At 34.5% G+C, this 26,705-nt stretch overlaps 1 protein-coding gene across 11 annotated transcripts in view; it reads left to right on the top strand.

Moving 5' to 3' along the window:
• The window catches only part of CSNK1G3 (casein kinase 1 gamma 3), a 127,971-nt gene that overhangs the window by 78,158 nt on the left and 23,108 nt on the right, over window positions 1-26,705 (top strand). For 7 of the 11 annotated variants that reach the window (XM_036903181.2, XM_036903178.2, XM_036903179.2 and 4 more), the window contains exons 6-10: window positions 32-266; window positions 21,692-21,777; window positions 21,901-21,985; window positions 23,783-23,931; window positions 25,216-25,311. In XM_036903181.2, coding sequence (XP_036759076.1) covers window positions 32-266; window positions 21,692-21,777; window positions 21,901-21,985; window positions 23,783-23,931; window positions 25,216-25,311 — 651 coding nt within the window. The remainder of the gene's footprint in view (window positions 1-31; window positions 267-21,691; window positions 21,778-21,900; window positions 21,986-23,782; window positions 23,932-25,215; window positions 25,312-26,705) is intronic. The other 4 variants (XM_036903180.2, XM_036903177.2, XM_036903185.2 and 1 more) reach the window with 1 other exon arrangement.

Here is a 26,705-nt window from a genome sequence, read left to right as displayed (position 1 = left end):
AAAATTTATCTTCTTTTTTTTTTGAATCAAGATTTCTCGCATGGAATATGTTCATTCAAAGAACTTGATATACAGAGATGTAAAACCCGAGAACTTCTTAATAGGACGACCAGGAACTAAAACCCAGCAAGTTATTCACATTATAGATTTTGGTTTGGCAAAGGAATATATTGATCCAGAGACAAAGAAACACATACCATACAGAGAACACAAGAGCCTTACAGGAACAGCTAGATACATGAGCATAAACACACATTTAGGAAAAGGTATGTGTACCTTTTGTAAGTATGGACATTTGAATTCAGTAATGTGCTAACAGTGTGAGTTTTTATTTGTTATTACTCAGTTTTTACAGGTTACAATTGCTTCTATTATAATTTTTATTTATCACATCAGCTAGAGCTTACTTTCATTTATGTTTAATTTTATTTTTCTAAAGTAAGTTGCTCTAGAGTAAACGAATGACATATTCTTTCATTCACGGTGTCTTTTTTTTTTAGTATGATATCTTGAGATGTTCAACTTTGATAAAGTCAGGGTGATACATTTGATTATTTTTATTAAAGAATATGAGAGAATACTTAACCTTAACTGAATTTAGTGTGTACAAAGATTTCTGACTGTGACTAGAGCTTTCTCATACAGCTAGCCAGGAAGATAGCAACCTGCCTAGTACAGTTGATACTGAGAGTACATACCTTAGATGTACTGTTTACTCTATGCTAACTATATGACTTTGGGAAAATTACTTAAACATTTTAAAGGGATTCCTTATTTGCAGAAAGGTAAAGTAATATCAACTTCATAGGGTTTCTTACAGCTTTTATTTTTCCCTGATCCAGGATTCAATCCAGGATTTAATTGTCATTCTCTCTCTGGTCTCTCTGCAACCGGAACAGTTCCTTGCCTTTCTTTAAAGTACAGGTTGTTTTGTACAGTGTCCTCCTTTGGGGTCTGTGTGGTCCTTCTTCACAATTTATTTGGGTATGCATTTTCAACACAGGTTCCATAGAAGTGATGTGTTCTCAGTGCATGTCAGGAGGCCCATAATGTCTTAGTTCCAAGTAGCTTTGGTCACTTGCTTAGAGGACTGTCTGCTAAGTTTCTCCCCTTAAAAGTTTCTTATTTTCCCTTTGTACTTAAAAAGTGTTCTGTAAGTGGATCTTTGAGATTATGTAAATACATTGTTCCTGATCAAAGTTTTATGCACTAGATTTAGCATCCATTGATGGTTTTGTCAATCCCTCATTCCTTACGTATTCCTTAGTTGATTCTCTAATGTAAGCAGAAGCTTTCCCTTCTTTCCCCATATATTCACTTATATCAGTGTGGAATCATGGATTCTTATCTTGAGTTTAGTATAGTGATTACTATCATTATTTATTTTGATGCTAAAATTGTCCCAGATTTGGCCACTGGTTACTTGTTAAGCTGTCCTTTTGGCATGTTCTTATGGCTTTTTGATAACTACTTTCTTGGTGCAACAAGTTGTTCCAGGCCCATCTTGTAATTTCTGTGCTCTAGTTCAGAAACAGACATTTCTCCAAGACGCCCTGGGTCCTTTTATTTGATAATGGTATGTACTTCCAGGCCCTTTCAGCTGCAAAACTAGGAAGTGTGTGTATGTGTGTGTGTGGGAGAGAGAGAGAGAGAGAGAATAAATACATACAAATTCACTGTGTGTACACAAACACACACACACATGTATACACATACAAATATACCTATGCATGTATATGCATATATGAACATATGTTAATATCTGTTAAAAGCTATGAGTTTATACTCTTATTTCTAATTTCAACCCAAAACCACAAAGTAGTATCTTCTCTTCCCATGTTTGTAATTCTCTTTCCTTTTCTATTCTTTGCCAACAGAAAGAAATCTGGGTGCTACTACACTAATATATTTACTCATTTTTAGCCTGGGATACTCAGAATGTCATTTCAGAATTGGTGACTGATAACGCTTTGTGAAGCGAGCTTAGAATTGCAGTACTTGTTTATTGAAGAATTATTTTTCAGAGTGAAATAAGATTTACATTTGCTAAAGTATACTTTATTTGAATGTATAATTTATGATTATTGACAGATGTTCACATCTGTGTAACCCATAGATAGCCCTACCAAGATTTAGAACACTATCATCATCCCTTAAGACTTTCTTCTTATTCTTTCTCAGTCAATCCCCACCTCTCTAAAAGCAGCCATTGATCTGATTTCTATCACCATAGATTAGTTTTGCTGATTCTATTACTTTATATAAATAAAATCATTTGACTTCTTTTGCTTAATATATATGAGATTCATTCATGCTGTTGCAAGTACCAGTAATTTGTTCCTTTTAAAGACTATGTAGTATTCCATTGCATAAATCACAAATCGTTTATCCGTTCTCATGTTGATGAACATTTTGATTATTAACAGGTTTTTACTATTAATAAAACTGCTATGTCATTCTTGCAAATTTTTTAGTGGGCTTAATTTTCAGTTCTTTTGGGTATATACCTAAGATTGGAGTTGTTGGGTCATGGTGACTAATGATTTTCACTGTTTCATGTGCTTATTGACCATTTGTTTATCTTCTTGATGTGTGCGTCAGTGTATTATTGATTTGCAGGGATTCTTTATATATTCTAGATGTTGCTAAATACATCCTCTGTGAATATTTTCTAGTCTGTAGCTTGCTTAGCCATTTTCTTAATGGTATCAATTGATGAACAAAAGTTGTAAATATTTATAAAGTCTAATTATTGATTTTTTCTTTCATTATTAATACTTTTTAAATCCTAAGAAATCTTTACCCCCGTGTGATGAAGACATTTTGTATTTTCTTCTACCAAGTAGAATTAATTTTTGTATGGTGTGACATAGGAGTTGAGGTTCTCTTTATGATATATTCTTTTCCATTGAATTATTTTTGTGCCTTTCTAAAATATCAGTTCTAGGTTATGTTTACATTGGTTTATACTTAAGTCTTAAGTTGTGGTCAGTTTTCATGTCAGAGGTAATTGAACTTAATTTTCTGCTCATAGATTGTGTCCCTGACATCTCACTCACAAGGGAGAACAGACAGGAATGTAAACCAGTCAGTACTTATCCATCATCCACTGCTCAAGTGTACCTTACAGTGTGCACAGTTTGTACAAGACCTTAGAAGTCATCTAATCCAACCTCCCATTCCTTGTTTTAGCTTCTTATCTAAACATTCTGTCCAGACTTACCTGCTAAATTCTGCATGTCTCTGCTTCTGTCTCTCATTCATAAGTAAGTAGCACTTGGTATAATCCCTGATAGTTGACCTGATGGTAGGCTCATGGAAGTTTTTCTTTTTAGATGTCTGAAATACGCAAATTTACCTTTCTTTAAGAAAAGTAAGCTTCAGACATCTTAAATCATAAAGCACAAATTGTATACCAGTAGTACTTGAGGGAAGTGACTTTCAATAGCAAACTTTTCTGATAGATGTGAAATACGACTGGGTGGACGTACAACTTTCAGGATTGTGCCTCCTGTTAAAACCAGACACACCTGTATTTACAAGAACAGTGTGTGTGAGAAATTTTCATTTCATGGTAGTTATTAACAGACTATTTTATAACTAACAAAGGTCACAACCTTTTATTGTGAGACATGAAATCACAACTTCCTTGTGGCCTAATGTTCTTTATCTAAACAATGGTAAATGAAACAGCATTCTATTTGTAGAAACTGCAAAGTGAGTCTGATATGTTTGTCCTTGTTAGGAAAAGCCTTCAGAGTTTGGGAAATGGCATTTAACTTGCAGTAATCTCTTTTTTACTCTTCTTTCAGGAAGAAAACAAAAAATTTTTTCTTTGGCCAGCATTGCAAAGAACAATAGTTTTATTCCTTACTTTCTCCCATTTATAAAAGCCCTGCTTCTTAGTTTTGATGTAGAACTTGGGAGTAGATGGGTAATATTAACAGAAAAATGCATAAGAGTATCTGAGTTCCTGTTTTTAAAAAAACTAAGGGTAAGAACTAACATGAGTTTGAGAGTTAAAGCATTCTGTAAGTTTGAGGTGGCTGTGAACATGGAATATTTAGTGGTGTTTTGAGTTTAGAGCACTTGGCTTTATGAGTAGTCAGGAAGAGATCAAAAAGGAAAAGGAACAGTGAAAGCACGACCTTTTTAGTAGTGATTTTAATTTGTGTACATACAACTTCCTCCCTCCCTTCTTTGCTTGGACCTTGGCAGTTACTTTTAAAGCCGCCTTACTCATTATTCATTTATTCTTGTGCATTCAAAGATCTATTCACATGAACCTTCAAAATAGAGAATTTGTTCAGAGGAACATTTGTACAGGTTTATAAATATTTTTCCTTGTGGAGACTCACACTGTATCATATTTAAAAAGGAAAAAGTTGTTCCTAAAATAATAATATGGAAGAGTAGTATAACATCACATTGTAGAATTTAGCATCTTTCATCCTCTGGTATGTACCTGTTGATCTTAATTAGGTGATTTATGTTCACAAGGCAGACGTAGTGATTCATTTGTACACCTTTCTCATATCTCATCACTGTTCAAGATGCAATCTCAATAAAGCTGTGTGTGACAGATACGAATTTCTTTGGTCTGCTTTAATTTGGAAACTTTCTTTAGTATTGTCATGTTGAATTGTTATTTAAGTGTCTGATCAAGTATCTTTCTGAAAACTTTTTTTGTCAACTACTTTGCACCTCACTGTATAATCTTGCTTTGCATCACTGTTTTCTTTCATGTTTTCTCCTGTTGAAATCATTTGAAACTAAGTAAATACTGTATATTTCTCTTTAGTAAGTAGTTTGAAATTGTCTTATAATTATTGAGAATTTACAAATAAAGAGACTAGGATTTGAGGAATAGCCAGTTGCTTTGTAAGTTTAAAAAAAAAATCCATGTTCCTTGGAAGAATGATATTTCAAGCCTCTAAGTGGTAAGCTTTCTGAATAGTGGAGAAGGAATCATGGGATTATGGTGTTACAAAAATGCCTCCTTTCTGTGCTGTCATTCTGTGATGTGATTCATATAATATAATTTCAAGGTTAACTGCCCAAATTTCTGAGGCCTGCTCTTTAAGCCTCCCAAACAGCTTTTTAAAGTTTAAAATCATGTATTTATATTTCATAATTACACTTTAACATTTAAAAAATGGATCACATTGTTCTTTGCTTTCTTCAAGTATGATGAACGTAATTGATATTTTCTTGATGTTTTAGGTCATAATTTTTGTATGATTACTGTTATATAATGATACCCTCAAGGTCTGTTGGAGAATGTTAGGGTGTATACCTTCATCAAAGTAAGTTTAGAGAAAATGCATTCAAATAGTATATTTCTAAAAAAAATGTTACTTTTTAGAGCAGTTTTAGATTCACAGTAAAATTAGTGGGAAGCTACAGAGATTTCCCTTATACCTCCTGCCGCCGTACATGCACACTGTCCCATTATCAGCATCCCCCTTAGTGGGTATGTTTGTTATAATTGAGGAACCTACATGGACACATCATCACCCAAAGTTCATAGTTTACTTTAGGATTCACTCTTGATATTGTATATTTTTGGATTTGAACAAACTTACAATGACATGTAGCTGCTACTGTAGTATCATACAGAGTAGTTACATTGCCCTAAGCATCCTCTATGCTCCACTTACTCATCTCCCCAAGCCCCTTGGCAATCACTGATCTTTACTGTCTCCATAGTTTTGCCTTTTCCAGATGCCATACAATTGAAGTCATACACTGTGTAGCCTTTTCAAATTGACTTCTTGTATGAATTTAAGGTTCCTCCATGTTTTGTGACTCGATAGCTCACTCGTTTATAGAGCTGAATAATTTTCCATTGGCTAGATTATTTTACCACTAACCTACTGAAGGACATCTTTCCTTCCAAGTTTTGGTGATTATGACTAAAACTGCTAGAAACATTTATGTGCAGATTTTTGTGTGGACATAGTTTTCTATTCCTATGGGCAAAACCAAGGAACTTGATGCTGGATCGTATGGTAGAGTATGTATGTTTAGTTTTGTACGAAACCACCAGACTGTCTTCCAAAGTGGGCATACCATTTTGTATTCCAGCCACCAATGAATGAGGGTTCCTGTTGCTTCACATCCTTTCCAGCATTTTTTGGTATTGTCAGTGTTTTGGATTTCCACCATTTTACTAGGTGTGTAGTGATATTTCATTGTTGGTTCAATTTGCATTTCCTGATGACATATGATGGATCATCTTTTCATATGCTTATTTGTCACTTTTATATCTGTTTGGGGAGGAGTCTGCTAAGGTCTTTGGCCTCATTTATAATCAGGTTGTTTTTATATTGTGAAATTTTAAGAGCCTTTTGTATATTTGGATAATAGGCCTTTATGAGATGTGTCTTTTGCAAATTTTTTCTTCCAGTCTGTGGCTTCTCTTTTTATTCTCTTAAAGGTGTCTTTCACAGAGCAGATGTTTTTAATTTTAATGAAGTCAATTCATCAGTTATTTCTTCCATGGATCATGCCTGTGGTGTTATATATAAAAAGTCATTGCCCAACCCAAGTCATCACCATTTTCCTCCTGTATTATCTTCTAGGAATTTTATAATTTTTCACTTGACATTTGGGTTTGTGATGCATTTTGGTTAACTTTTGTAAAGGGTATAAAATCTGTGTCCACATTTTTTTTGCATGTGAATATCCAGTTTTTCTAGCACCATTTGTTGAAAAGAGTAATCTTTACTCCATTGTATTGCCTTTGCTCCTTTGTCAAAGGTCAGTTGACTATTTTCATGTGGGTCTATTTCTGGACTTTTTATTCTATTCATTGATTTGTCTATTCTTCACAAGCATCCACTGTCTTGATTACTGTAGTTTTATAGTAAGTCTTGAAGTTGTGTATTTTTTGATAGTTTTTTTTGTTCTTCAACTATATTTTAACTTAATTCTTGTTACTGTGTGTGGAATGCCTACTGGTAGCAGTATTTTGTTTTTCTCTTCTTTTGGTTTTATTCTTCTAATCTGGTAGTCATACTTACTGGAATTATCTCTAAATTAAGAGGCTAGATTTCATGAGGACTTCTTAGGGAATGAAATGAATACATGTACTGGGTTCCATTGCTCAGAAAACTTTTTTTTTTCTTTCTGAGTTAATTTTGCTAGAATAATTATCTGGATTAGTGAGTTGTTGCTGTAGATTGTTTTTGCATAATTGTGCTTTCTCTTTTCCCTTTTAGATCATGTTCTCATTTAAAAAAAAAATCCATTTTAATTATGTAACTTTCAAAAATGGAAATGAGTTCAGTGAATCTTGAGGAAGAGTATTTTTTTTTTTGTGGGGTGCCAGGGAAAAGCAACTTTTAACATCTTTAGAAGTAAATATAAGGTGAAACTTGCTTGTAGTAATTTTTGTTACTTATTTATTTTTTGTTTATATATAAAGAATGATTTATACATACTTAGTTTCTTCAGGAAGAATTTTTGTTGTTGTTTGAGCTCTCTTTTCATGCCTTTATTTGGTTTAATATGTCTTTTGGCCTGTTTTTCATTTTTGCAGGAAAATGCAGTAATATGCTTATTTTTGCTAGCATACACACACACATCTGTATATTAGAAAGTTTCCTACTTCTAAGAGAGGCACTTGATGTGTGTGTGCGTGTTTTAACAGAGGGCAATTTGAGTTAATTAAAAAGGGGATGTTTTTCTGTTGTTGAAAATTGAATTGAAATTCAGTTGAAATGGAAACAGGAATAAAATCAGTTTTAAAAAGAAAAAAATGTTGAAATACCAGAGTAGAATTTTTAAATGGAAAAGCATTGCAGAAGGTTCGCAATAAACATTTAATTAATTGGTTCTACCTTGCTTACTGAAATGAAAATAGTGCATACTTCTGGTTTGAAATCCTACCTTTCTCTTTTTAGGTGCAGTTTTGGGCTAGTCATTTAAGGTTTTTGTGCCTTTGTTTCCTTATTTGGGGTTGCTGATAATTTGAGCATAGCTGTAGTTTTAAAAGATCTTTATATGAGGCACTGATTCATACTAAGCTCTTAATATGTGTTGTTTGTGTTTGTTTTATGTGATACATATATTCCTGAAGAGTAAAACTTTAAGTAACTCTTAATATATAACTTTTAAATTTATTGGAAAACCTATTTAAGAGTCTTCATTGATATCTGTTGTAAAACAAATCACCACTCTGTAATTTTTTAGTTGCTCATAGCAACGGTCTCTATAATGAGGAGTCTTGGTTTTGCTGAAAACATCCATTTTCAAACAGGCTTTTGTAGTTAAGTGCTTTAAAAAATGTGAATAGGGTTTAATAAGGGCTAAATTACCTTTGGGAGATTATTTTTCTGTAGCAGAACTGTTAAAGACCTGAGGAGGTATTCTTTAGTTACTGCATTTCAAAGAGAAAACCTTCCCCATGACTTCTATTGCTTATTACATGGTGCAATTTACTTCCAGATTTGTCAGTTGGTAAAAGAACACAAAGAAAGGAATTATGAGGGTAAGGAACATCATAGACTGAGTTTCAGTAGTGGGTTTATTTTACTAGCTTATATTTATGGCTTGAATTTTTAAATACTGTGTAGGTTATGAGACTAATACTGTTTTGTGAGACAGCCATATAAGCAAGGTCACCTTATGATCATGGCTTGTTGGCACAGGAGTAACTGAAGGTCCCCCCTTGGTTGGCATTCAGAAGGGAATTTTATATTGAGTTCCTCTCCTTAATAAAAAGCCTTACTGTAGGGGTTAGTATATATATCATCTAGTTTTTAAAAATTATATGCTATAATATACAGGTCTTAATATGTTGATAAATTTATCCCTACATATTTTATACCATTTGATGTTGTTGTAAATGGTATTGCTTTTTAAATTCACTTTCTGGTTGTTCATTACTAGTACAGAAATACATTTGAGTTTTATATATTGACCTTGTATGTTAAACCTTGCTAAAACTCACTCACTTGTTTTAAAAGGTTTTTTTGATTACTTAGAATTTTCTATACGTATAATCATAAGGTCTGCAAAGGAAAATATTTCCTTGCTTTTTTTTTTTGTACTGACAAGAATTGCCAGTACAACACTGAATAGAAAATGTGAGAGTGAACATCTTTGTTTTGTTTCGTTACTGATTTTAAGGGTGCTTTTCCATATGTAAGAATTATGTGAATTTTAGGTTTTTCATACAAGTCTTTGTCAGAAGTTTCCTTTTGTTCCTTGTTTGATGAGAATTTTTATCATAAATGCATTTTAGACTTTGTCAAGTGCTTTTTCTGTATTTGTTGAGGTTTCATGTGATTTGTGTCTTTTATTCTATTAATAACTACATTGGTTGATTTTTTTTTTTGTTATCATTAATCTACAATTACATGCAGAACATTATGTTTACTAGGCTTCCCCCTTCACCAGGTCCCCCCCCCAATCCCCATTACAGTAAGATGCTGTATGATTGATTTTTGAAAGCTAAAACAACCTTAAGTTCATAGGATGAATCCTACTTAGCCACAGCATATTATCTTTTCAAGAATTTTTTTGTGTTGATGAGGAATATTTCCTGTAGTTTAATTTACCTGTAATGACTTTGGTTTTGATAACAAGATAGTGAAATGAGTTGGGAAGAGTTCCCTTCTCTTCTGCTTCCTGGAAGAGTTTATGTAGAATTAGTATTGTTCCTTGACAATAATAGAGTAAATAATAATAGAATTGACCAGTGATGCTATGTGGGCTTGGATTTTATTTTGGGAAGAGTTGAAATTATAAATTACATTTCTTTAGTTGGTATAGAGCTATTCACATCATATTCTTGGTAATTTGAGCTTTCAAGGTATTTGTCCATTTTGTCTAAGTTGTTGAATTTATTTGGCATAATGTTAGTCATAATATTTGTTTATTATTCTTTTAATGTCTGTAGTATCTGTTCTGATGTCCCTTTTTTGCCCCTGATATTCCTAATTTGTGTTTTCTTTCTTTTAGCCCAGTGAAAGGATTAATTATTATTGAACTTTTCAAATAACCATCTTTTTTTTTTGATGGCTTTTGCTATTGATTGTCCATTTTCTGTCATTGGTTTCCTTATTTATCATTATTTTCTCCTTCTACTTATTTTGGGTGGTATTGGTGCATACATAGACGAAGGGGTCAGAATACAGAGTCCTGAAATAGACCCATACATAAATGTTCAAATGATGTTTGAGAATGGTGCAAAAGTAATTAAGGGGGAAAAGGATAATCTCGTCAAGAGATATCATGAGAATAACTAGATTTCAAAAATGGGAAAATGAGCCTAACCCCTTACCCCATACCAAAAGCTAAATGAAAAAAAATTACTTCAAATGAGTCACAGATTTAAATGTAAGAACCAAAACTACAAAATTTCTTAAATTGAAAATAGAAAATCTTTGAGACCTTAGGGTAGTCAGGGATTTTCTACATAGGAAATAATGTAAACAATGAAAGAAAAAACACTGATAAATTGGGCTCCATCAAAATGTGTGCTTCTGTTCTTTGAAAGATATTAAGAAAACAACAACAAAAAGCAATCTACAGTGTGGGAGAAAGTATTTGCAAAATGTATTTGAAAATGACTTGAGTCCAAAATATACTAACAACTCATTCAACTTGCTAATAAGACAAATAGTACAATTGAAAAAATGGGTTAAAAAGATGTATGAATGACCAGTAACACATGAAACAGTGATATTAGTTATCAGTGAAATTCAAATTAAATCACAGTGAGTTAATATTTCATCAAAACTAGTATGGCTTATTGAAATAGAAAATACTGACCATAGTAGTAACTGGAATTATTATACATTGGTGTTTGAAATATATAAAATGGCACAATTCCTTTGGAAAACAGTGTAGAAATTTCTTAAAAAGGTAAACCTATACTTCCCATATGATGCAATTATCCTACTCTTGGCTATTTACACAATAGAACTGAATGTTTATATCCACACAAAGATTTGTATAAGAATTTGTATAAGAATGTTCATAACACATTCTTATTATAAATGTTATTTATAATAGCCCCAAACTGGAAGTTAATCACAGGCCCATTAATAGGCCAATGGATGAATATATTGTGGTGTACTACTCATCAATAAAAAGTAATGAGCTATCAATGCAGGTGACAACTTGGATGAATTTTGAAAACATTATGCTGAGTAAAAGAATTGACATAAGGGTCCATTCTGTATGATTCCATATGAAACTCTATAAAATACCAAATTTAATGTAAAGTGACAGAAAGCAGACAACTGGCTGTTTGAGGCCAGGGGAGGGGGCGATAACAGGCAAAGGGCTTAAGGGAACCTTTTGAAGTGTTGGAAATACTTCTTGATTGTGATGGTACTTAGGGGTGTTTGTTGTCAAAATTTATCAAACTACCCTTATAATGGGTGTATTTTTTACTATATGTAAGTTATACTTCAGTAAAGAAGTTTCTTTTTTAGTGCTTATCAAATCTGGCTGTACTTCAGAGTCATCTGCTAAGCCTTTTAAAATGCACATTCTTCTACTTCATGTCCTACCCAGGGAACCAATCTCCATCAATGGACTGCTTATTTGAGGTTTTTCAAAGTTTTAGAGGTGATTCTGATTCTGAGCGGGACTTCTTTGCATGACTCTTCATTCTTTAGATTCCCAGAGCCTAATAAAGTGAAATTTTAGTTGTAAAATTTGTTACTGATATTTTCATGTGTTCACTTCTCCACTTTAATTTATGGCTTTAAAAAGAACTTTAAATCTATTTTACTTACTTTGAGAGTTTGCTATTTTTAATATAATTACATTGTCTTAATAGAAAGTATAAGAAAAAAAACATTTTCTCTTTATGCCACATTTTCTGAGTATATGAAATGAGTAGTTGAAATGTCTCGGCTAGTCCTCTAATCTCATACTTCTTATTACTAATGATTTGATGCATATTCCAGCTATTTTTCTAAGCTTATAGAAAAGGGACATATATATAGAATTATATGTCTAATAGAAAATACTGACCATAGTAGTAACTGGAATTATTATACACATAAACAGTATGTGTTGAGTGCCTGCTCTGTGGCAATTGTTATACTAGGTCTTGAGGGTAATGAGCCAGACACATCTGCCCTCCTGCAACTTGCTGTGGGTGGGGGTTTGGAATATTGTTTAAATAAGAACTTAAACATATACTATTAAACTGTAGTAAGTATTATAGAAGATGACTATAGAATGTTATGAGAATATGTAGTAAAAATTAAAACCTTTTTTGACCCTCCTCACCCTAGTTCAGATTCATGCTTTGAGAAGTTTGGTTTTTTTTTTGACTGTAGAATTTCATGATTTAATTTTAAGACAGCTCATATTTACCATCATCTTGATATTTATATCCTTTACTTTTCCCAAGGACTATTTTAACATGCCCATTGCTCTCAGAAAAGAAGAGTTTGCTTTTGGTAGGCTGCCTTAAGGAAGCTGAAGATATTTCAGCATAACTATGACTACGAAAAGCTATCCCTTTCGTGGATCTAAATAAGGGGCCACTGTTTAAAGTTCTCACTTTAGGGGAAATTACATCAAATGTTTGGAAAAATGACACATTTTCTTTCCCCTAACTCTTTTTTTTTTTTTGAGAGGGCATATCTTATATTTATTGATCAAATGGTTGTTAACAACAATAAAATTCTGTATAGGGGACTCAATGTACAATCATTAATCAACCCCAAGCCTAATTCTCAACAGTCTCCAATCTTCTGAAGTATAACGAACAAGTTCTTACATGGTGAACAAATTCTTACATAGTGAATAAGTTCTTACATGGTGAACACTGCAAGGGCAGTCATCACAGAAACTTTAGGTTTTGATCACGCATTATGAACTACAAACAATCAGGTCAAATATGAATATTTGTTTGATTTTTATACTTGATTTATATGTGGATCCCACATTTATCCCTTTATTATTATTATTATTATTATTATTATTATTATTATTATTATTATTGTTTTCAATAAAATGCTGAAGTGGTAGGTAGATGTAAGATAAAGGTAGAAAACTTAGTTTAGTGTTGTAAGAGAGCAAATGTAGATGATCAGGTGTGTGCCTGTAGACTATGTGTTAATCCAAGCTAGACAAGGGCAAGAAAACATCCACGGATGCAGAAGATTTCTCTCAAAACAGGGGTGGTGAGGTTTTAAGCTTCACCTCTGTTGATCCCCAATTTCTCACCTGATGGCCCCCCTGCGACTGTGCCTGTCTTAGGTTGTTCCTCCCTTGAGGAATCTTACCCGTCTCTGGCTAACCAGTCATCTTCTGGGGCCATACAGGGAGATGTAAAGTTGATAAGTGAGAGAGAAGCCATATTGTTTGAAAAGGTTAGCTTTTTACTTCTATGCAGATTTATGCCCTGTGGCTTCTATGCCCAGCATTTGTCTTGAGGTATCTTTAGCACTTGGAGGAGTTATGATACTCGGTGAATTCGATATGAGGCACGAATTCTATTTAAGGGTTGTAATTAGGAAGGAAGAAGAAAAGCTATAGAGGTAGCAGATGGAAGAAAACATGGGAAGATTGATTGTTTCTTTGACATATCTTCTTGTAGAGTAACTTAAGCATGTATAGGTTTTAAACTACTAATTAAATTGCGCACACACATTAACATAATAGGAATACAGTTACATAACCAAAGCAGATCTATAATTACCGAGCCATCTCCAGTGAAGCCAAGAAAACCAGTTAGGCACCCTAGGCATTTGTGAAAATTTGTCTATGATATAATGGATATTGTCCAACTGTACTTGAAGAGTCTGAGAGAAATCAGACAAATTAAAACAACCCATTCCTGGGAACTGTTCACATCCCATATGTTCTTCTAACAGTAGATAGTCTGCAGTTATAAGATTTTGGAGCGCTACAACTTGCACTTCTCCTAATTCTTGGTTGAGTTCCGACAGTATAGATCCAGTCAAATTTGTTGTTTTACTGTATGCACAGGCCAGCTTAGAGATCTCCTTCATTCCCATGGCAAGTCCAGGAGCTGGTGGGATGAGTGCATCTACAGCTGTAGCAATGCGTGGATCTTTGTTGGGGTTTTTTGATAATCATCTTCTGGCATGAGTCTTCCCGAGAGTGCTGATGTTGGAAGTTCTTCTTCATATCGTATCTTAGTTCATTTTCTGGGTAGCCAAATTAGGCTTTGATCCTCTGTGTAAACACAAACAGACCCTTTGCCCACACTTTGATCTGCCCTTTATACCATTGTGTAGAACTCATTGGAGGTCACCACACAGGAACTGCTTTTTTTTTTCTTTTTTTTAAGAGAAACGAATATTATCAGAAGAGTGTACCTCCATAGCCGATCATCTGACACCCTTTAAGTAATCAAAATTAAGGATATTTAAAGCATGCATTAATCATTGATTTACAGTTAGTTTTATCCTATCATGGAGTAATCCCCCTTTTCTCTCTCTTTTTTTTTTTTTTGTTATCTTTAATCTACACTTACATGAAGAATATTATGTTTACTAGGCTCTCCCCTATACCAGGTCCCCGCTATAAACCCCTTTACAGTCACTGTCCATCAGCATAGCTAAATGTTGTAGAATCACTACTTGTCTTCTCTGTGTTGTACAGCCCTCCCCTTTCTCCCACACCCCCCCATGCATGCTGATCTTAATATCCCCCTTCTTCCTCCCCCTCCCCCCCTTATCCCTCCCTACACACCCATCCTCCCTAGTCCCTTTCCCTTTGGTACCTGTTAGTCCATTCTTGGGTTCTGTGATTCTGCTGCTGTTTTGTTCCTTCAGTTTTTCGTTTGTTCTTATACTCCACAGATGAGTGAAATAATTTGGTATTTCTCTTTCTCTGCTTGGCTTATTTCACTGAGCATAATACCCTCCAGCTCCATCCATGTTGCTGCAAATGGTAGGATTTGCCCTCTTCTTATGGCTGAGTAGTATTCCATTGTGTATATGTACCACATCTTCTTTATCCATTCATCTATCGATGGACATTTAGGTTGCTTCCAATTCTTGGCTATTGTAAATAGTGCTGCGATAAACATAGGGGTACATCGGTCTTTCTCACACTTGATTGCTGCATTCTTAGGGTAAATTCCTAGGAGTGCAATTCCTGGGTCAAATGGCAAGTCTGTTTTGAGCATTTTGATGAACCTTCCATACTGCTTTCCACAATGGTTGAACTAGTTTACATTCCCACCAGCAGTGTAGGAGGGTTCCCCTTTCTCCACAGCCTTGCCAACATTTGTTGCTGTTTGTCTTTTGGATGGCAGCCATCCTTACTGGTGTGAGGTGATACCTCATTGTAGTTTTAATTTGCATTTCTCTGATAATTAGTGATGTGGAGCATCTTTTCATGTGTCTGTTGGCCATCTGTATTTCTTTTTTGGAGAACTGTCTGTTCAGTTCCTCTGCCCATTTTTTAATTGGATTATTTGATTTTTTTTTGTTGAGGCGTGTGAGCTCTTTATATATTGTGGACATCAAGCCTTTATCGGATCTGTCATTTACAAATATATTCTCCCATACTGTAGGGTTTTTTTTGTTCTATTGATGGTGTCTTTTGCTGTACAGAAGCTTTTCAGCTTAATATAGTCCCACTTGTTCATTTTTGCTGTTGTTTTCCTTGCCCGGGGAGATATGGTCAAGAAGAGGTCGCTCATGTTTATGTCAAGAGGTTTTTGCCTATGTTTTTTTCCACGAGTTTAATGGTTTCATGGCTTACATTCAGATCTTTGATCCATTTTGAATTTACTTTTGTATATGGGGTTAGACAATGGTCCAGTTTCATTCTCCTACATATAGCTGTCCAGATTTGCCAGCACCATCTGTTGAAGAGACTGTCATTTTGCCATTGTATGTCCATGGCTCCTTTATCAAATATTAATTGACCATATATGTTTGGGTTAATGTCTGGAGTCTCTAGTCTGTTCCACTGGTCTGTGGCTCTGTTCTTGTGCCAGCACCAAATTGTCTTGATTACTATGGCTTTATAGTAGAGCTTGAAATTGGGGAGTGAGATCCCCCCAAGTTTATTCTTCTTTCTCAGGATTGCTTTGGCTATTCGGGGTCTTTGGTGGTCCCATATGAATTTTTGAATTACTTGTTCCAGTTCATTGAAGAATGTTGCTGGTAATTTGATAGGGATTGCATCAAATCTGTATATTGCTTTGGGCAGGATGGCCATTTTGATGATATTAATTCTTCCTAGCCACGAGCATGGGATGAGTTTCCATTTGTTAGTGTCCCCTTTAATTTCTCTTAAGAGTGACTTGTAGTTTTCAGAGTATAGGTCATTCAGTTCTTTGGTTAGATTTATTCCTAGGTATTTTATTCTTTTTGATGCAATTGTGAATGGAATTGTTTTCCTGATTTCTCTTTCTATTAGTTCATTGTTAATGTATAGGAAAGCTACAGATTTCTGTGTGTTAATTTTGTATCCTGCAACTTTCCTGTATTCCGATATCAGTTCTAGTAGTTTTGGGGTGGAGTCTTTAGGGTTTTTTATGTACAATATCATGTCATCTGCAAATAGTGACAGTTTAACTTCTTCTTTACCAATCTGGATTCCTTGTATTTCTTTGTTTTGTCTGACTGCCGTGGCTAGGACCTCTAGTACTATGTTAGATGACAGTGGAGAGAGTGGGCATCCCTGTCTAGTTCCCGATCTCAGAGGAAAAGCTTTCAGCTTCTCGCTGTTCAGTATAATGTTGGCTGTGGGTTTATGATATATGGCCTTTATTATGTTGAGGTACTTGCCCTCTATTCCCATTTTGCTGAGAGTTTTTATCATGAATGGATGTTGAATTTTGTCAAATGCTTTTTCAGCATCTATGGAGATGATCATGTGGTTTTTGTCTTTCTTTTTGTTGATGTGGTGGATGATGTTGATGGATTATTGAATGTTGTACCATCCTTGCATCCCTGGGATGAATCCCACTTGGTCATGGTGTATGATCTTTTTGATATACTTTTGTATTCGGTTTGCTAATATTTTATTAAGTATTTTTGCATCTACATTCATCAGGGATATTGGTCTGTAATTTTCTTTTTTGCCAGGGTCTTTGCGTGGTTTTGGTATTAGGGTGATGTTGGCTTCATAGAATGAGTTTGGGAGTATTCCCTCCTCTTCTAGTTTTTGGAAAACTTTAAGGGGAATGGGTATTATGTCTTCTCTGTGTGTCTGATAAAATTCCAAGGTAAATCCGTCTGGCCCGGGGGTTTTGTTCTTGGGTATTTTTTTGATTAGCAGTTCAATTTCTTTGCTCGTAATTGGTTTGTTTAACTTTTGTGTTTCTTCCTTGGTCAGTCTTGGAAGGTTGTATTTTTCTAGGAAGTTGTCCATTTCTTCTAGGTTTTCCAGCTTGTTGGCATATAGGTTTTCATAGTAGTCTTTAATAATTCTTTGTATTTCTGTGGAGTCTGTCGTGATTTTTCCGTTCTCATTTGTGTTTCTGTTGATTTGTGTTGATTCTCTTTTTCTCTTAATAAGTTTGGCTAGAGGCTTATCTATTTTGTTTATTTTCTCAAAGAACCAGCTCTTGGTTTCATTGATTTTTTGCTATTGTTTTATTCTTCTCAATTTTGTTTATTTCTTCTCTGATCTTTATTATGTCCCTCCTTCTGCTGACTTTAGGCCTCATTTGTTCTTCTTTTTCCAATTTCGATAATTGTGATGTTAGACTATTCATTTGGGATTGTTCTTGCTTCATTAAGTGTGCCTGGATCGCTATATACTTTCCTCTTAAGACTGCTTTCACTGCATCCCACAGAAGTTGGGGCTTTGTGTTATTGTTGTCATTTGTTTCTATATATTCCTTGATCTCAATTTTAATTTGTTCGTTGATCCATTGATTATTTAGGAGCATGCTGTTAAGCCTCCGTGTGTTTGTGAGCCTTTTTGTTTTCTTTGTAGAATTTATTTCTAGTTTTATACCTTTGTGGTCTGAAAAGTTGTTTGGTAGAATTTCAATATTTTTTTTTTGTTGAGGCTCTTTTTGTGGGCTAGTACGTGGTCTATTCTGGAGAATGTTCCATGTGCACTTGAGAAGAATGTATATCCTGTTGCTTTTGGATGTAGAGTTCTATAGATATCTATTAGGTCCATCTGCTCTACCGTGTTCAGTGCTTCCATGTCCTTATTATTTTCTGCCCGGTGGATCTATCCTTTGGGGTGAGTGGTGTGTTGACGTCTCCTAGCATGAATGCATTACAGTCTATTTCCCCCTTTAGTTCTGTTAGTATTTGTTTCACATATGCTGGTGCTCCTGTGTTGGGTGCATATATATTTAGAATGGTTATGTCCTCTTGTTGGACTGAGCCCTTTATTATTATGTAGTGTCCTTCTTTATCTCTTGTTACTTTCTTTGTTTTGAAGTCTATTTTGTCTGATATTAGTACTGCAACCCCTGCTTTCTTCTTGCTGTTGTTTGCCTGAAATATGTTTTTCCATCCCTTGACTTTTAGTCTGTACATGTCTTTGGGTTTGAGGTGAGTTTCTTGTAAGCAGCATATAGATGGGTCTTGCTTTTTTATCCATTCTATTACTCTGTGTCTTTTGATTGGTGCATTCAGTCAATTTACATTTAGGGTGACTATTGAAAGATATGTACTTATTGCCATTGCAGGCTTTAAATTCATGGTTACCAAAGGTTCAAGGTTATCCTCTTTAATATCTTACTGCCTAACTTAGCTCGCCTATTGAGCTATTATATACACTTTCTGGAGATTCTTTTCTTCTCTCCCTTCTTATTCCTCCTCCTCCATTCTTCATATGTTGGGTGTTTTGTGCTGTGCTCTTTCTAGGAGTGCTCCCATCTAGAGCAGTCCCTGTGAGATATCCTGTAGAGGTGGTTTGTGGGAAGCAAATTCCCTCAGCTTTTGTTTGTCTAGGAATTGTTTAATCCCACCGTCATATTTGAATGATAGTTGTGCTGGATACAGTATCCTTGGTTCAAGGCCCTTCTGTTTCATTGTATTAAATATATCATGCCATTCTCTTCTGGCCTGTAGGGTTTCTGTCTAGAAGTCTGATGTTAGCCTGATGGGTTTTCCTTTATAGGTGACCTTTTCCTCTCTAGTGGCCTTTAAAACTCTTTCCTTGTCCTTGATCTTTGCCATTTTAATTATTATGTGTCTTGGTGTTGTCCTCCTTGGATCCTTTCTGTTGGGGTTTCTGTGTATTTCCGTGGTCTGTTCGATTATTTCCTCCCCCAGTTTGGGGAAGTTTTCAGCAATTATTTCTTCCAAGATACTTTCCATCCCTTTTCCTCTCTCTTCTTCTTCTGGTCCCCCTATAATATGGATATTGTTCCTTTTGGATTGGTCACACAGTTCTCTTAACATTGTTTCATTCCTGGAGATCCTTTTGTCTCTCTCTATGTCAGCTTCTATGCGTTCCTGTTCTCTGGTTTCAATTCCATCAATGGCCTCTTGCATCCTATCTATTCTGCTTATAAACCCTTCCAGAGTTTGTTTCATTTCTGTAATCTCCTTTCCTGCATCTGTGATCTCCCTCCGGACTTCATCCCATTTCTCTTGCGTATTTCTCTGCATCTCTGTCAGCATGTTTATGATTCTTATTTTGAATTCTTTTTCAGGAAGACTGGTTAGGTCTGTCTCCTCTGGTGTTGTCTCTGTAATCTTTGTCTTCCTGTAGCTTTGCCTTTTCATGGTGATAGGAATAGTTTGCAGAGCTGGGACGAGTGACCGCTGGGAGAACTTCCCTTCTTGTTGGTTTGTGGCCCTCCTCTCCTGGGAGAACAGCGACCTCTAATGGCTTGTGCTGCGCAGCTGCGCGCAGACAGGGCTTCTGCTTCCTGCCCGGCTGCTATGGAGTTTATCTCCGCTGTTGCTGTGGGCGTGGCCTGGCTCGGGCAGCTGCTCCAAAGTGGTGGAGTCGCGTTGGAGGGGGAGCTGTCTGGGGGCTATTTATCTCCGTAAGGGGCCTCCGTGCTCCCTGCAGCCCAGGGGATTAGCGTGCCCAGAGATCCCTGGATTCCCTACCTCTGGATTAAGTGTCCCGCCCTGCCCCTTTAAGACTTCCAAAAAGCACCTGCTAAAACAAAAGAAAGACCACAAAAAAAAATATATATATGTGAAAAACGGCCGCTCGTTTTTCTTTATTCTCCGGTGCCAGCCTCAGGCACCTGCTCACCTGTTTTGCTGCCCTGTTTCCCTAGTTTTGGGGTCCCTACCCCTTTAAGACTTCCAAAAAGCACTGGCCAAAGCAAAACAACAACAACAACAAAAAAAAATAAAAAATAAAAAATAAAAATACTCCGATACCCGCTTGCCGGTCTTGCTGCCCTGTTTCCCTAGTATTGGGGTCCCTGTCCCTTTAATACTTCCAAAAAGCCCTCACCTCAACAAAACAAAAAACAAAAAACAAAAAAATAATGGCCGCTCGCTCTTCTTATGTCCTCCAGCGCCAGGCCCCCGGTACCAGCTCACCGTTCTTTCTGCCCTGTTTCCCTAGTATCCAGGGCCCCCCGTGCATGCCCTGTGTCTGTGCTCTAGTCTGGATGGCTGGGGCTGGGTGTTCAGCAGCCCTGGGCTCCGTGTCCCTCTCGCTCTGCCTACTCTTCTCCCGCCGGGTGCTGGGGGGAGGGACACTCGGGTCCCGTCGTGCCGGAGCTTGTATCTTACCCCCTTCGCGAGGCGCTGGGTTCTCTCAGGTGTGGATGTGATCTGGATGTTGTCCTGTGTCCTCTGGTCTTTATTCCAGGAAGAGTTGTCTTTGTTATATTTTCATAGATATGTGTGGTTTTGGGAGGAGATTTCTGCTGCTCTACTCATGCCGCCATCTTGGCTCTGTTTTTTTGAGATGTTTAGTTTTTGAAAGCATTTAATACTATTTAGATAGTATGTTGATCGTTTGGGTAAAACATCTTGCACAATGGACATCCTCTTAGTAAAGCACTATTTTTTCTCTTATTGTTAGTGTTTTTTTTTATTATTTGAAAATACAAAGAAATAGTATTTTACTTCAGTGACAAGAAATTGGAAAAAAGATTCATTCATCAAACAGTCCTAAATACCTCCCTGAGTCTTAGTCTGTGATTGTCACTCAGTTATGTGCATTACAATATTTTGTCACTAAAAAAAAACAATAGCAACTTGAAAATAGCAATTTGTTCTAGAAGTATATTTTTGTTGATGGTGCTGGGTTATTAATGTTGGGATGTGTCACATGTAAGTGTTTTTCAAATTACACAAGATACTAATCATCTTCAGTGTTAATGAGATTAGGTGGGATGGACATTTTGTGCTTTGGTATTTAGAAAAGGCAGGGCTAAAGGAAGTTAAACATTTTTATCTTTAAGGTTTTTCAGAATCTTTAATATGTTGCATCCTGAATCTTTAAGATGGAACTGTAGTACACAGTGACACTATTTGACCATGACTTTTCCTTTTGCCTTATATTTCTATGAATGAATCTCTACAGAAAGAAGTCCCCAGTAACATCTAAAAGAAAAATCATAGTGGCATATTTTAAAGATGCACAATGGTTTTGATATAAAAACATTATTGTTTAACTAGAGATGATTTTGTCACAAGCACTAGATATATATTTTATACTTACTATACTGAGCTTTGGGGAATTAATTTAATTTATACATCATGAAATAATCAGTTTTCCATTCTTGCATCCTTAACTAGTAGAGGAAAGTGAAATTTATGTTTTTCTTATATTTCAGAACAAAGTAGAAGAGATGACTTAGAAGCTTTAGGTCATATGTTCATGTATTTTCTGAGAGGCAGTCTTCCTTGGCAAGGTTTGAAGGTAATTGTTTTTGTGTTGCTTATTGTGTTTCATAAGTTGTTAATATATTTTGATCCTTTTTTCTAATTATTTAGTGTTAAAATTACCACCTTCTCAAGATTGATTTTTTTCTTTGTATTTTAGGCTGACACATTAAAAGAGAGGTATCAGAAAATTGGAGATACAAAACGAGCCACACCGATAGAAGTTTTATGTGAAAATTTTCCGGGTAATGAATTGCTACACTGATACATATATTCATACACAGGAAACCAGACTGTTAATTTTCATTGCTTAAGTTTATAAATACTTTTTCTCATGCTTTGAAAAATGAGCTCAAAATATGAGTTAAGAAATGTCAGCATTTGATGCATAGACCACAGGGGCAATTAGTATGTTTGCTTTGTAAGATGATGTTAATGGAAGAATATCTCATCTTTTAGTAGTTTGACCACTACCAGTTAAACTATTTTCAATGACATACTTTTAATAACTTCAAATATTTGCTGAGAAATACCAGCTATTAAGTTTTAGTGTATAGTGTTAGTCATTTGAGTCTCATTGTCAGATTCAAAGGAGGTGTGTGATGTATGAGTCTAGTTTTCAAAGTACAGTAAAGTCTTACAAACCTTACTACTTTTAGGCTAATAACATATTGGGGAGCTTCATAAAAATAGTTTTGCTTTCAGGTAGATTTTTATCAATTCAAATTAAGCCAACTTACTGAAGATTCCTAAGTCAGTTAAGGAATAAGAATAATGTGTTGCCAATGTATTAAAATACCTGTTGTGATTTATACATTAAGTAAAGAAAGAACCAAACATAAAAGAAGACTGAGTTCATATCTCACTTTGCTATTTGCAGGTTCTCCTCATTATGCTGGTGTTATTATTGTCATAATACCAGGTAGCCCTTCCTCAAGTTGGTTATATTATTCATGGAGCAAACCTTAATTATATACTTTACTTTCTTGCTATAAATCCAGAACTAGAAGATAAAATTAGTGGTTGATAGTACTTGCAGTTTAGGTGTAGGCAGATTGGCTATATGTTATTAAGAAGCCTATACACATTTCTACAGGAAAAATGGGGATGCCAAAGTAAACTAACCAAGTGATTAACTAGAGAGTAGAATAGTGAGAGAGTCATGTGAGGAAGGTCACCAGACACCGCTTTCCTTGCATACTGGGCTGTGGGTAATCCTGTCCTTGCTGGCTGTTGTGAACGAATTGGATCAGAAAAGCAGCTGGGTGTAACCTACCGTCTCTTATCACAGTGATTGTGCCTGGTTGGTGAAACACTGTTCTGCTTGTTGTTCACCATTTTACCTGTTCATTTTTATGGCTTTTTCCTTCTAGAAAGTATGACCTTTTAAACCAATATTTACCTCTGAGACATTTGGTAATTATAATGGCATGCGGAGATTTATATATTATGAAATAATTGTAAATTATATGACTAGGAATTAAAAGAAGAATTAAACTGTGGTCCTATGTTACATTTCTGAGATCTGTTATAGCTTAATTTTGCTAGGTTGATTGGTTTGAATACTGTTCATAGCCAAGATTAGGAATTTGAATCCTCTATTGGTCAGTTATTGTGTGCAAATGCTTTCACATATAAATCAATTCCTATCAATATTTTAAGTAATTTTTTTAAATTTATGAGCTAGGTATGGTGCTTTGTGATTAAATAATTATGCATTATTAAGTGCTAATTCAACTTACAATACTATCTGCAGTTTCTATTAAAATATTATAAAATAAAAATTTTAGTCTTTCCCAATGAAATGTAGCGAAAATAATGTGTTAAATGAAACCTTGCATTTGATTTGTCCCTACCTCTTTTCCTCTCTTCTTTTCCCTCTTTTTATTTCATTGTAATTAAATTCATAAAAATTTAAATTGCAATAGAATTTTGTTACCTTTTCACGTTTGTATAATACTTGGTGCTTTTAGACATTTAAGTAATTTTATTTTAAGTAATTTTATTATTAGTGTAATCAGTAATTTTTATTTCCTTTCTAGAAGAAATGGCAACGTATCTTCGTTATGTAAGAAGGCTAGATTTTTTTGAAAAACCAGACTATGACTATCTAAGAAAGCTTTTTACCGATTTGTTTGACCGAAAAGGATATATGTTTGATTATGAATATGACTGGATTGGTAAACAGTTGGTGAGTACTCTGTGCTATATAATAAAAGATTATTTGTAGTACTTACCTTCTTTTTAACAGTCCAGATCCTTTAGTTGAAAAGAGTTGAGAACAAATAATTTTTTAAAGAGACTCATCTAATTTCCTTTCTATGGACATTTTAGGTAGCATAATATTAAAATTATTTTTTGGATTTTGTAAAAACCCTGCATTCGGACTCTCTGCTTTTTGGAGTTATTTTGAACCTTTTATTCCTGGTTTAGTTCTTACTGTCAATTCTTTCTGTTTTGTATATTATTCTAGTGATTATTTTAAAAGGTAAGCTAGTTTTGTTTTTTGTTTACTTCAGCCATCTCTCAAAACATCTGCAATTCAAAAATTTATGTTTTAATTATTTTAGTAGTTTTAGGTTATATCTTAGAATAGATTGATACTTGTGAATTGAGGCACAATTAGCTTTTTAAAACTGTACTTGTTTTTATAACTTAAAAAATTGTCTTGATTTTAATTGTAGGATCGATGCTCAGCACATAAAGGCCACATCATTAAATTTTTTCTTTGAAAACTTCTAAAACATCGAATATTTCTTCTTGCTGGTATTTTTTTAATAAGCAAGAATGTCTTATAAAATTTTCTTTAATTGTGGTTCACTGTTAGTGAATTTTTATCCATATTTGCAACTAACAAACTCTCAGATTTGAGTATTTTTGAACAATTGTTAAATATTTTGAATAATTAAATGCCTTAAGCATTTAATCTTTATTTTCTTAAAATCCAAAGTGACCTCAATATATACATAGTATGTATGATGCAAATCTGAATAAACTTTGGTTAAAGTATTTGCATTAAATTTTGAGTTCCATTTGAAAATTAAAAATTTTTATGTCTCACAAGTTATTGATAATAAGCACTTTTATTTATTGAAAAAATTATTCCTTAATTTTCTTATATAATTATTCTGTTTCTACATTAGCTTTGGAAATGACAAACATAAACAAATGCACTTTCATTTTTTTTTATATGAAAATGTGACCTGAAAGTAAAGACAGCATTAGGTCTTTTGTTGATATAAAAATAAATACTTGAGAAGTATTTATAAATATTTTGAAAACACTTTGGAAAAGTAGCTATGTTCTCTTTGCTTTAGCTTATTAGCTCAAACAACATATTTTGAGAATGGTCTTTTCTTAAGGTCTTATTTTAAATGTCTTTTATTTTTTCCTTGATTCTTTTTAAGCAGATAAATGGTTTTAAACACGACTTTTGAAATAGATTATATTGATGCTAATTGTTATTGTGTTGTAGCCTACTCCAGTGGGTGCAGTTCAGCAAGATCCTGCTCTGTCATCCAACAGAGAAGCGCACCAACACAGAGATAAGATGCAACAATCCAAAAACCAGGTTTGCTTCCCTTTTAGATATGGAATGTTGGGATTTGCTTCTGTTTTACCGACTGACAGTTTGTAAATATATTTGGTATTTTGCCGTGCTCGGATGGCAGCTTTACGTATGTGTGTATACAAACACATGTGTATAGATATCCACGGATTTGAAATTCGTATTTTTTCTCTAATTGATAAAACAGATTATATACACATACATAAATACATGTATTTTCTATAAACTATTTCCCTTAATACTATTTATTAGTTTAATAATTACATTAAAATGTTTAATCATAAATTAATAATTAATGGTGTCAGTTAATATAAACTTCGAGCAATTCTTGATATTCTATTAGAATGGAAGTATTTAGATACTCTGCTAGAATAAATTGAAATAGCAGTTAATTTTTCTGACTATAGTTCAGTAAATTTGCCGAGTTTCAGCTGTTTGAAAGCTATTATGCTACTCGTTACAGAAATGCAGAAATAGGGAAAACAACATAACTTATAAGAAATGAGTTTGTGATGAGTGGCTAAGAGCTCACTTAGTCTCTGGAATCAGGCATGTCTGGTTATGACTCGACCCTGGGCAAATTACTCAGTCTCTCATGCCTCAGTTCTCTTATCTATGAAATAGAAATAATGTATGTTAATTCCTAGCATATAGTAGTAAGCTTTCAGTAAATCTCAACTTCCCTGGCTGGTACTACTGTTTTCATGAGTATTACAGTAAATTCACAAATACTGTATTATCAAACATAACAAGATCTGTCACATGAAACATTAATAAAGAACCATGGAGTGTCATTGGGTTGTGTGGGATCTTTTAAAGTTTTTTGGAGAAGGTGGCTTTGGGATGAGCCTGGAGAATGAATGGAATTTTTTAAGGCAGATGAAGGAATTAGGGCATTCTGGGGAGAGTGAACAGTATAAAATAAGCAGATATTTAAGAATGTACACTTTGAGGAATAGCAAGCAGTTAAATTTGTTTAGAGCAGAAAGTAGGTTCAAGACAAGGCAGAGAGGATGGATTGAGAATGAAGTGTTTTATTTCTTGGGTAAGGTAATTGAAAGCTGTTGAAGTTTTTGAGCAATGTTTTTATTTTTCTTTTTTTTGTAAAAAGATGTATTAAAGCTATCTTTGACATAAAAATATTTGCCATTACTGTGAGTTAACCTGTGTCTTTAGAATTTTTCAGTTATAACCCTTTTTGGAGAAGGATAGTACATTTTCTTATTTTACTTTGACATCTTTTCTCCCATCAGAGTTCAAGTGAGTGTTAAAAAAAGATGAAAAATCAAAGCAAAAAATGTAACTTATTAAAAATCATGCTTCAGTTAGGAGATATTTAACAATATTATGCTTTTAAAGAAGAGCCAGTTAAAAAAAACTCATTTTAGAATTTTACC

Source organism: Manis pentadactyla, chromosome 13 (genome assembly GCF_030020395.1).
Source record: "Manis pentadactyla isolate mManPen7 chromosome 13, mManPen7.hap1, whole genome shotgun sequence".
Taxonomy (NCBI): domain Eukaryota; kingdom Metazoa; phylum Chordata; class Mammalia; order Pholidota; family Manidae; genus Manis; species Manis pentadactyla.
The sequence above is the reverse complement of the archived record's forward strand: the minus strand, read 5'-3'. Positions and strand labels throughout refer to the sequence as shown.